This window comes from Sinocyclocheilus rhinocerous, unplaced genomic scaffold, assembly GCF_001515625.1.
Source record: "Sinocyclocheilus rhinocerous isolate Xijiao unplaced genomic scaffold, SAMN03320098_v1.1 scaffold304, whole genome shotgun sequence".
Taxonomy (NCBI): Eukaryota; Metazoa; Chordata; class Actinopteri; order Cypriniformes; family Cyprinidae; genus Sinocyclocheilus; species Sinocyclocheilus rhinocerous.
Window position 1 is genome coordinate 1,399,646 of NW_015659941.1, and position 11,727 is coordinate 1,411,372.

At 37.4% G+C, this 11,727-nt stretch overlaps 1 protein-coding gene across 3 annotated transcripts; it reads left to right on the forward strand.

Moving 5' to 3' along the window:
• The first annotated feature begins 354 nt into the window (after positions 1-354).
• Positions 355-11,340, forward strand: LOC107724614 (KH domain-containing, RNA-binding, signal transduction-associated protein 1-like). Of its 3 annotated transcripts, none has more exons than XR_001638039.1 (11): positions 355-633; positions 3,613-3,734; positions 3,824-3,940; positions 4,020-4,166; positions 4,899-5,038; positions 5,173-5,410; positions 6,201-6,274; positions 6,522-6,580; positions 6,806-6,974; positions 9,165-9,218; positions 11,255-11,340. XR_001638039.1 is itself a non-coding variant. In XM_016533608.1 (9 exons), the coding sequence occupies exons 1-9, from the start codon at positions 2,088-2,090 to the stop codon at positions 6,907-6,909; spliced, it is 1,131 nt and encodes a 376-aa protein (XP_016389094.1). In that variant the 5' UTR covers positions 1,939-2,087; the 3' UTR covers positions 6,910-7,710. The 3 variants fall into 3 exon arrangements, 1 of the variants encoding a protein (XP_016389094.1); XR_001638038.1 differs by lacking the exon at positions 355-633 and adding an exon at positions 1,939-2,217; XM_016533608.1 differs by lacking the exons at positions 355-633; positions 9,165-9,218; positions 11,255-11,340 and adding an exon at positions 1,939-2,217 and having other exon boundaries at positions 6,806-7,710.
• The last annotated feature ends 387 nt before the right edge of the window (positions 11,341-11,727 follow it).

Here is an 11,727-nt window from a genome sequence, read left to right on the forward strand (position 1 = left end):
ATTACAAAAAAAAAGATCCTTATGACTGGGTTTGTTGTCCTGGGTCACAAAATGTGAATATGCTGTATACAGTAATTACAGCGCTTTTGTTTTGTTTTTTACAAATGTAACCTTTATAACGTGCTTGATCAGTAAGTCAGTATATATTTGTTTGATAATTTTGTTGTTTTTACACCTCTTATAATGCATATTTAAATTTTGCTCATAATGTTCGGTGATTTTTCCCCTCACGATGTGCCTAAACTTCAGCATAGTCGCCTGACATCTGTTACTTTTCTCAGCGCTGGTCAGGACAGGCCAATCACAGTCGACGCCCCTCCCCCCAGCTCTTTTAACACTGAAACGGAAGCGGGTTTCGCCATGTGACGTCATTTCCACCTGCTCCATTAGCCGCCGTTTCCTTTGTTAGGACAAGTACAAAAGCTTGGGCACGCATTTCCAGCTCCACTTTCCTGCACGTGCTGTTTGAGTTCTCTGCAGAAGTCCCGTAAGCCGTGAGCGACATGGATGCTAATAACAGCAACGCTAAGCGTAAGAACAGCGCCGGAGACGGTAAATATCTGCCGGAGTTACTGGCGGAAAAAGACAGCCTGGACTCCTCATTCACGCACGCCATGAAGCTCCTCTCTGCAGGTCAGTGCTTCTTCATTCATTATTAAACCATTCACGCAGAACTCCTGACTGTAGCTTCTGTAATTCTTATTAAATGGCGAAGTCAGGACCTTTGACCGCTGGTTCACGTTAGTTCATATTCAGCACGTGCGTCGGTGAAACGCGCGTTGCAGGCCGCATGCAGTGGATTTGGGCGTTTGGGCCTTGTTGCGGTTTCCTTGTTCGTGTTTTGTTTTATGCTCTGCTGTAATTTGAGTTTTGTGCTGTTTTGCATTATGTTTGTTAATTTTGGCGATGTGGAAAATAATTTTGTACCATAGACTAAAAAAAAAACTACACGCGCAGCGCCGGGAGGTTTGGCTCACACCCTATAATTGCCATAATTGCCTTGTTACGAATAGGATAAAATTAGGTCAAATTGTAACCACTTTTTTTTTTAAATCATTGTTGTATAATTCGGCCTGAGGTGCTGAATTTGCGCACACACAAATATGTGAAATGTACATGCGATTTTAATATAGAATAGCATGAGCGTGGCATCTCCTGGTGCATTTAGACCCATTACACATTATAGGGAAAAGCATGTTTGAGGATTTTTTTCCCCCCGAAAGTTGCGTGTATGTGGCTCACTATGGCCAGCAGCGTTTGCACTTCCTTTGTGGAGAAATACAATCCCATGATGCATTGCTTCAAGCTCTGTGGGAGGGAAAAGAATCCCAGGATTGCAGACAATGCAAGAAGAATGTGGGTTATTTAACCAATTCTGTACCGACATTTTTTTTTAACGCAAAAACAACATTTTTACGCGAAATGTGTTGTGTAATTAATAGTTAGGGCATTCCACCGATACCGGAAAGTGCAAATTGTTTTTTCCCTCCAATTTCATTGAATGCCTGGATTTCCTCACTGCCTTTTTCTGTTTTGCCTGTTTCTTGAAGTAGAGAAAATAGTTACGTTGTTATTGTAGATGTTATTAATAAGACACGTTTTTATCTCTTAGTATCGTTTTTATTATTTGATAAATTTTGTTTGTGTAACTTTCTTTAATTACAGCGCTTTTGTTTTGTTTTTTACAAATGTAACCTTTATAACGTGCTTGATCAGTAAGTCAGTATATATTTGTTTGATAATTTTGTTGTTTTTACACCTCTTATAATGCATATTTAAATTTTGCTCATAATGTTCGGTGATTTTTCCCCTCACGATGTGCCTAAACTTCAGCATAGTCGCCTGACATCTGTTACTTTTCTCAGCGCTGGTCAGGACAGGCCAATCACAGTCGACGCCCCTCCCCCCAGCTCTTTTAACACTGAAACGGAAGCGGGTTTCGCCATGTGACGTCATTTCCACCTGCTCCATTAGCCGCCGTTTCCTTTGTTAGGACAAGTACAAAAGCTTGGGCACGCATTTCCAGCTCCACTTTCCTGCACGTGCTGTTTGAGTTCTCTGCAGAAGTCCCGTAAGCCGTGAGCGACATGGATGCTAATAACAGCAACGCTAAGCGTAAGAACAGCGCCGGAGACGGTAAATATCTGCCGGAGTTACTGGCGGAAAAAGACAGCCTGGACTCCTCATTCACGCACGCCATGAAGCTCCTCTCTGCAGGTCAGTGCTTCTTCATTCATTATTAAACCATTCACGCAGAACTCCTGACTGTAGCTTCTGTAATTCTTATTAAATGGCGAAGTCAGGACCTTTGACCGCTGGTTCACGTTAGTTCATATTCAGCACGTGCGTCGGTGAAACGCGCGTTGCAGGCCGCATGCAGTGGATTTGGGCGTTTGGGCCTTGTTGCGGTTTCCTTGTTCGTGTTTTGTTTTATGCTCTGCTGTAATTTGAGTTTTGTGCTGTTTTGCATTATGTTTGTTAATTTTGGCGATGTGGAAAATAATTTTGTACCATAGACTAAAAAAAAAACTACACGCGCAGCGCCGGGAGGTTTGGCTCACACCCTATAATTGCCATAATTGCCTTGTTACGAATAGGATAAAATTAGGTCAAATTGTAACCACTTTTTTTCACAAATATGTGAAATGTACATGCGATTTTAATATAGAATAGCATGAGCGTGGCATCTCCTGGTGCATTTAGACCCATTACACATTATAGGGAAAAGCATGTTTGAGGATTTTTTTCCCCCCGAAAGTTGCGTGTATGTGGCTCACTATGGCCAGCAGCGTTTGCACTTCCTTTGTGGAGAAATACAATCCCATGATGCATTGCTTCAAGCTCTGTGGGAGGGAAAAGAATCCCAGGATTGCAGACAATGCAAGAAGAACGTGGGTTATTTAACCAATTCTGTACCGACATTTTTTTTTAACGCAAAAACAACATTTTTACGCGAAATGTGTTGTGTAATTAATAGTTAGGGCATTCCACCGATACCGGAAAGTGCAAATTGTTTTTTCCCTCCAATTTCATTGAATGCCTGGATTTCCTCACTGCCTTTTTCTGTTTTGCCTGTTTCTTGAAGTAGAGAAAATAGTTACGTTGTTATTGTAGATGTTATTAATAAGACACGTTTTTATCTCTTAGTATCGTTTTTATTATTTGATAAATTTTGTTTGTGTAACTTTCTTGTGTGAGTGTAAAAGCCCTGCACGCTTGCATTGTTGCATTAGTCTATCGTGTTTGATTCCTTGTTAAAGTCAAGTCTGGCTGTGATGCATTGCATAGAAAATGTGTTATGGTTTCACCCACAATGCACAGTCAACATTTTAGAACAATTTTATGCTTGCTTACCTAAATCCATTCAATGGGTTGATGCATGTAATGGAAATGCAAATCTGCCCAGTCATCTGTGGTTCGGTCCACCAAGACAGTAACTGGTTCCACATGACAACACTGCATTTGCAAATTACTGGTTGTCATGCTGTGTTATATCAATTACATTCTATATATATATATATGTATGTATTTTTTTTTTTATTTGCACCTAGACATTAAGTCAGTGCTTATGACAAAGTTTGCTCTGAGCTGATCTTGTGTTTTCTTTTGCAGAGATTGAAAGGGTCCAGAAAGGTGAGCCTAAAAAAGAGTCTGAGACGTATCTGGATCTGTTAACCGCCAAGAACGTGAGGGTGAAAGAGAGAGTGCTCATTCCTGTGAAGCAATACCCTCGGGTAAGTCATTACACTCTGTCTGGGTTTTGTCTGTACATTGCAAGGACCTGTTGTTGGTTAACAAATAATTTCTCAATATTTCCCCTCAGTTCAATTTTGTGGGAAAGATTCTGGGGCCGCAGGGCAGCACCATCAAACGTCTGCAGGAGGACACCGGCGCGAAGATCTCAGTGCTGGGCAAAGGATCCATGAGAGATAAGAACAAGGTAATGAACCAGGCTGCATCACTAATGTGTTTACTGTTGAATGACCTGGTTAATAAAGATTAAATCCTGAAACCTGCAGGAAGAGGAGCTGAGGAAGGGTGGAGATCCGAAGTATGCACACTTGGCCATGGAGCTGCATGTGCACATCGAGGTTTTTGCTCCAATTCCTGATTGTTACCTGCGTATGGCTCATGCCATGGATGAGGTCAAGAAGTTCCTAATGCCTGTAAGTGTGAATGCAAGCAAATTGGTGCTTTACCCCATTACTATTTTTCATATTTTTATCACTAGTTTCATTTTAACTTATTATCTTCATTTTAATATAACGTTTAATTGTGCATGCTCATTTTCCCTGTTTTTAACAAAAAATAAAACAAATGTTTAGTAAAATTCTCAGAAGTGGAAGTTGTCATTGTTGGATCAACTGGTGAACAGAAACTACAATATTTTTTTTAGCGATCCCATTTGCTCCACTTACAAAAGTGGAAAAACAATCCATGATAGCATTTCTATGGCTAAAGTGAATTTACATTGATCAGAAAAGAGAAAGTTGTCAAATTTGCCATCACTCCCATCAGCTTTATTATTAGAAACACAGGTGTTTGCTAGTTTTCTGTAATTTAATGCCAAAGTATAGTGTTATGAATGTCCATTACATATGTTTTTAAAATGAAAATATGAAAAAATACAATGTTAATAACTAGAAATGTCATCTGTCTGTGAAAACTTTTTTTTTTTTTTTTGTCTAAATTGAAATTAACTTTAAAATAGTGTTAACTCAATTTAACATTGTTGCAAGCACACGCACATTTATATTTACATATTTAATTTATATCTTTTAATGGACTTTCACTGGAGCTGTAATAAATCTGCTGTTTAAATCCATTTGAAATTAAATTAAACTATTTAATAATGGTTAACTGATCAGCCTGTTTTTTTCCTTTTTCTTGTGTGTCAGGTGGAAGGGTTTGAGGAGATGCACCCGGATGCATTCATGGATCCAGGGTTTCTGAACGGCTCTCAGGATATTCATGGCCCTGGCAGAGGTCTCCCTCCTGGCCGAGGCCGTGGTGGCCCACCACCTCCAATGGGACCTAGGTGAGAGAACTATATCAAATATATAGCCTCTGTTACACAACGTGCATCTCTTCATTATTTTGTCTCATGTAATGAACAATTGTAAGTATTTGGAGTACATGTGTAGTAATCCATATATGTTGTTGTACTCAAAGGGGTCGTGGTATGCTGCCTCGTGGAGCACCACGTGGAGGAGCACCAAGAGGAGGTCCAGGGCGTGGAGCTGCAGCGAGGGGAGCCCCTGCTGGAAGAGGTGGCCCTCCATCCCAAACACCAGCCAGAGGAGGCACAGCTGCTCGCTCAAGACCACCAGCCTCAGCTCAGAGGATGACACCAGCAACCGCTCTCTCCCACCAACAGCACCCAGCCAAACCTGAAACCTACGGTGAATATGTAAGTCAATATCCACAACACCACTGTTACCTTTAACTGTTATATATACTGCCTTTCAGAAGTTTGGGGTTGGTTTTTGTTTTTTAAATTGATTAAAAGTGACTCAGACATTTTGAATGATACAAATATTTCTATTCCAAATAAATGCTGTTCTTTTGACCTTTCTGTTCATCAAACAAACTTGAAAAACACAATCTTCATAAAACACACATCACTTTCAGCCTTTTTTTTGCATTTTGAAGTATTAGTTATTTTGAATTTCAGTATTTCACAATATACCCGTTTTTACTGTATTTTTAATCAAAAACATTCAGCTTTAGTGAACATAAAATTTTAAATTACCAAAAAAAAGAGGAAATGGTAACAACCCCAAACTTTTGAATGGTCATGTACTACAAGACTCTTTGGCACATGGTTTTATAATTAAATTCACATTTTGGTGCAATACTAGTTTGTGACTGCATTTCCTTTATTTGACTACAAACACTCATTTAGACTTAAGTAACCAACCAGTCTGTTGGAATCGGCTAGTATTTTGTTAAACGTCAGTTAAAAACCATTTGTTTGTGACTCAGACCACACTGGTAGCTCTGTATGCTTTTTTTTTTTTGTTTTTGTTTTTTTTGCTCTGCATTTAGCATTAGAAGAGTCTCTTTTATTGTATTACTTTTGCTACCACTTTGTAGAAACAGGCGTTTCCTATTTCCAGTGAAAAGACCAAAAACTTTGCAAATATTCTATAGAAATATTTTCAGCTCGTGATACATCTCTGTGTGTTCTGTTTTCTCAGGCATATGAAGAACCATACGCAGAGCCTTCCTATGAAGGGTATGAGAGCTACTACAGTCAGCCTGCTCCACAGCAGTGAGTGCTGTTTGCTGCTTTTTTTTCCCTCTAAATTTGTAGTGACTTTTTTTTTTTCTTTGATTCATTTGTGTGAATCTCTTCATGCGTTTCCAAGTTGCAGCAACATTGATCACAGTTTCTCAGAAGCCATGTAATTTTCTTCTCATCCAAAGTCTTGCCTTGAATTACTTTTAGAACTTTGTACAAAACTGCTTTTAAACCTCTCTCTCTCTCTCTCTCTCTCTCTTTTTTTTTTTTTCCTCAGAGACACCGAGTATTTTGATTACGGTCACGGAGAGGCACAAGAAACTTACGAGTCTTACAGTAAGACATTTTCTCTTTTCTGCATGCATCGAGTGAAATGTGCAGCTTTTTTGGCACATCTTTGAGACAATACAGCCAGATTATACTACTGACTCTAATGTAAAACCTTTATCATGCTTAAACTACAGCATAAACCTGTGTCTGATGCCAGGAACACAGTGTAAGATGCACTAAGCTATCCTGCTGTCTTAGTTGTCTGTTAAGGTTGTGTGTTTGTGTTTCTAGCTGAAGATAACTGGGAGGGCGGAGCTTGGGGCGGTGCTGGTGGAAAGGCTCAGGCTGCCCGACAGGGCAAAGCATATCGGGAACATCCATACGGCAGATACTGAGAGCTGTCTGTCACTACGGTTGCCTGGCAACATCCTCCCCTCGTAACCTCTTGTAACCACCTAAAGTAATTCTAGTTGTTATTTTTGTCTTCTGTTTTGGTTAAGACTTATTAATATTCTGAATCTACTCTTTAAGTAGGACGATGACCATAAGTTCGATGTGACATTTTACATTTGCGATTTATATGCTGTGCTTATTCTCTTTGCATTTGTTTTTTGTTTTTAGTTTTGCTGTTTTTGTTCATTTATTTTAATGCTGAAGTGTTTCTTCTCTGAAAAAGTTGATACCTGAATGCTAGATAATTAGCTGATGGTCATGTGTAAAATGACTTGCTAAAAATAAGAAAACTGCTTGTTAATGTCACTTAGACTTATTCCAAACGCGCTTTTGTAAGGCATAACAAAAACACTTCGAGGAATGCACAAAAATATTAGTTCCTGTACAAACCAACATGTTACTTATTTTTCAAAGAACAAATTCTATGTGGTTTGAGGCTATTTGTTGAAAGTCTCGTAAAAACATTCAAACTTCGCATCTACTGATTAGTTTTGTTAAATGAGCAAAACAAATATTGCAAAGTTTGTAGTTTAGTTGTAGTCTGACAAAAAGGACAACTCTCTCAAATCTTTGTACGTACAATACTCCAATATTAGAAACTTGTTCTTTGGTGTTTATAGATTTGCAGTTTTCGAAATATTAGCAAAATTGTGTGCATTTTCTAACTAGGGAACTAAATATGTCCAAAATGTCTCCCTATCGGTTTGTCAATAAAGCATAGTTTTCTTTTACAGCCTTCAAAACTTTTGTATTTGACTTTTTTTATTAAAGTGCTAATATTCATCCCATATAAAACTGTCCAACTGTTGCAAACTGTAAAACTGTCCAAATTCTGCATGCAGTTTATAACATCACAACATTTAGATAGAAAACTTGTTTTACTCACTTAATGCTGTTCAAAATATATTGTGTATAAACCGTTGATAAATAGTCTGCAATTATTTGTATTAAGTAGATCGTGAAAATTGTGCATATTATGTCTTGTACAGGAACAATTGACCTCAATATTAAAGATAAATATTTCCAAAATGTTACCTTGGTTCCCCCAACAAGCTAATCTCAATTCTTTGTGTTTAATCATTTAAAGGGGTCATATCTTTAAAATCAGCTGTTCGTTCAGCTTTTGAGCGTTAATGTTCATACTATGAAAACATGCTATTACGTTTAGGACTCAAAACTTCTAAGTAAAAATGTATTCACTTTAATTAGTTCACATTACGTGTGAACTAAATGTCTGCCTGTTTTTGGTTCAAAAACAAGTGGATTTGATTTAATATGACCCCTTTAACAAATAGTAGTCAAACTATTCAACATTAACAATGATTTATACACAATGCTAAGAAAATCCTGGATTTTTTTTTTATGTGTTTATACCTGTTTTAAAAGCAATAACCCTGTTGCATCAGAGTCACTAAATCCCCTCTGATGTCGCGGAGACTCTACATATCTGTCTTCTATTGAAAGGATCTTGAGGTAAGATCTGCAGAGTCACCTCTAAAAGCGCAGATACTGTAGCTTCCCCTTTTTAAAAGGTAAAGTATACATGCACAAAACAATTTAGATGTTTGGTGCTCTGGTAATTTTCGTGCAAAAAAAGGCAAAAGAAACCATGTTTTGTTCAACCAAATCACTCGGCACAAAGGCTTTTGTAGCCCAGGAAGAAAGTTTGACCATGAAGATGATTCAAATGTTGCATTCGCTGGCTTAAAAAAAACAACAAAATTGGAAAAGGCGGCGTAAAGTGTAATGCAAGCTTCAAAAAAAGGTAAAAATCAACCCTAAATTTCTCTCTTGGCACAAATGTTCACTTACTCATTTCTACACAATCATTGCAAATTCAAATTCCGTTGTTTGCAAATTCAAAAGTAAATTTTTCCAAACCTGGCTAATGCATCCTAAAACATTCTTTTTTTTTTTTTTTTTTTTTAACTTAGTGTATAACAATTTTTTTAAACTTAGTGTAATTTTATATGCAACTCTTGTTTTAAAAACCAATTAGATTGTAGTTTTTAATCAAAATTACACTTCTTAAAGTGTTCTTGTAGCTGTACAAAATAGACAAAAATGTCCTCAAATCTAACAAGCATGTAATGAGATGTGTGTGTGTGTGTGTGTGTGTGTAGAGTTGGACTTGTTTGTGAAAGTGAGTTGTTGATTGTGAGGTCTTGTGTACTAACTCATCTTTTGTGCTACTCAGTGACTGATGCCGAGAGGTTCTTTCCAGGCTGGCTTTACCAGGCAGCTGCTACAGGTGAATTGTTTGTGTGTATATATGCATAATTAACGACTTGCAAGCATGCAATATTTTAAACAAGCAAATGCGAAAAGTATCCTTGGTAAATTGTACATGAATAAGAATTCTATATAACATCTTAGTTAACTGGATCTGTGATTTTGAGTGTCATGAAACTGTCATTTAGTCAAAAATGGCTTATAAATCTCTATGCTATATTATCACCAAATCTTGGATCAGCTCAACTCAATAAGGACTAAGATCAGTCAGTTCCAAAAAGAAATTAATCCAATATTTGATAATGATGTCATAAGGAATTTAAAAGGTATTTTTTGTTGGCCAATCACCACAAGTGTAACCAGGTGGGAAAAAGATCCCAAAAAAGTACAAAAATTATCAATTTTTGGGAGGGGAAGTTTTGTTCTACAAAGTCGGCATGTTTTAGTCCAGTGAAGTGACATTAACTAGAATTTGTGGCAAAAAGATCCTCTCTTGATCAAAATTATTGTAACACCCTCCCCCCCTCACCCAAATTCCCTCATGTTTCACATATTTAGTAACCATGATACTGAAAGGTCTATTTTGCTTATGATCTGAATCCTGTTAAAACGGTTGACTTCTATGGTCTTTTAGGTTCATTTCCTGAACTTTGGTTTAAAATGGTTAATTGTCCAAATCTGTCCATGTAATCTAGTGCTGAACTCTATAACCTGGGTTGCCAGGTTTTCACAAAACCTGCCAAATTGCTACTCAAAAGTTTCGAGGGGGGTCCCTCGTTTTATGGCGTGGTTCTCTTGGTAAAATACGCAATTTAGGGGCCAAATATCACGTTATTGTGGTTGCTTAAACCTGCGGACATGGGAAAACAACCTGCGGAAACGGTGTTATTATAAAACGGATAGTTCCGGTCCTTGATTCTGATTGGTCGAGCCAAGTTCGAAGCTGTTGTAAATTACTCTACAAACATTCACCTTTTGTTTACATTTGTGTGTTGCTTGGCAACCACTTTGTTGGAACCACAACCGTTTCTGAGGAACTACATTGTTTGGCTGGTTGTAGGCGCTTCGCTTCTTGGGGCTTATTGCTTTAGTAGCCCAATTCCGTGGGAAAACTGTGGACTTAGCAACACTGTGACTATAGTACAACTACAACATGATACTGGGTGGAAATCCAGTTTTCTATTGCGAGTTATTTCATATCTTGTAGCCAGCAGAAAAAACAATCCGCACACGCATTTGACCGAAAATTTGTTATTTTTGGATCCACGCACCGGACTAACTTTGTGACTTGATATTGGACATCTGGCGCTGCTCCTCTTCTGTGACTTTATATCTTATCTTGTAACCACATTACTGGAAGAATCATGGAAAAGTCCAAATTTATTGGACCAAAGAGTATTGGAACCCTGACAATGGATATGCATTATTTCGGCAGTATTTATATATTATGATGTGTTTATATATTAAGTTGTTAGAAAAGTGCATTTTGTTGTTTGTGTAGCACCAAAGTTCCCTCAGTGGGTGTTTTGGGAATTCTTTTGGAAAGGCATTTTCTATCTAGGTAATTGTCATGCATGCTTGTACAGCTCCTTAATCTTTAAGGGGGCAAAGACCAAGTCTGCGTCCCAATGTGCATACTATCCATCCTAAATTCTATGTGATATTAGTAATTTTTAATACTATTAAAAATACTTATTAGGGCAGATAGAGTGGATAGTACACAGGGCAAGTCTCCGAGACCTATTAAGGTTGTTCAAATGTGACACTGTGTATTACTTTTGTATACAGGTGCATCTCAATAAATTAGAATGTCGTGGAAAAGTTCATTTATTTCAGTAATTCAACTCAAATTGTGAAACTCGTGTATTAAATAAATTCAATGCACACAGACTGAAGTAGTTTAAGTCTTTGGTTCTTTTAATTGTGATATTTTGGCTCACATTTAACAAAAACCCACCAACTCACTATCTCAACAACTTTGTCTAAATTTTAGGCCTAAAAGTTATATCGTCTCTAAAAACTTTAACATTTTAATTGGTTCTCTCTGTGTTGCAGGATTTTGGTGTCATTTTGTACTGAAGAGGAAAATGACCGCGCCTTTTTATACAATCACTTGTGACACAGGAGTGTTTAGTGAATGTTAGTCTTTTTTTAAATGATGTATTTGTAAGTTATTATTGTTTTATACATGCATTTTTTTTTGGATCCCAATAAATGATTTTATACGGTTTTATTAAATTTTGTATTCCTAATTGATTTAAAATGAGTTCGTATTGCAGAAGTGTGCACAAGAATGCTTGATATTTAAGTGAAGAGCTTATTTGGCTGTTGTAGTCGGAGTTTTTTTTTTTTAGCCTAAATTTAGGGGCTTATTAAAAAAAAAACTTAGTTTACTAGTTTAAGTTAGAAAAAATGTTTTTAGTGATAATTTGAGGGATATAAGCAATTAGAAAATGCTCTGCCTAATGTTGTGGTGAACTTCGTCTACATTGCCCTGCTCATTATTTAGAAATATTGGCAACTTATTG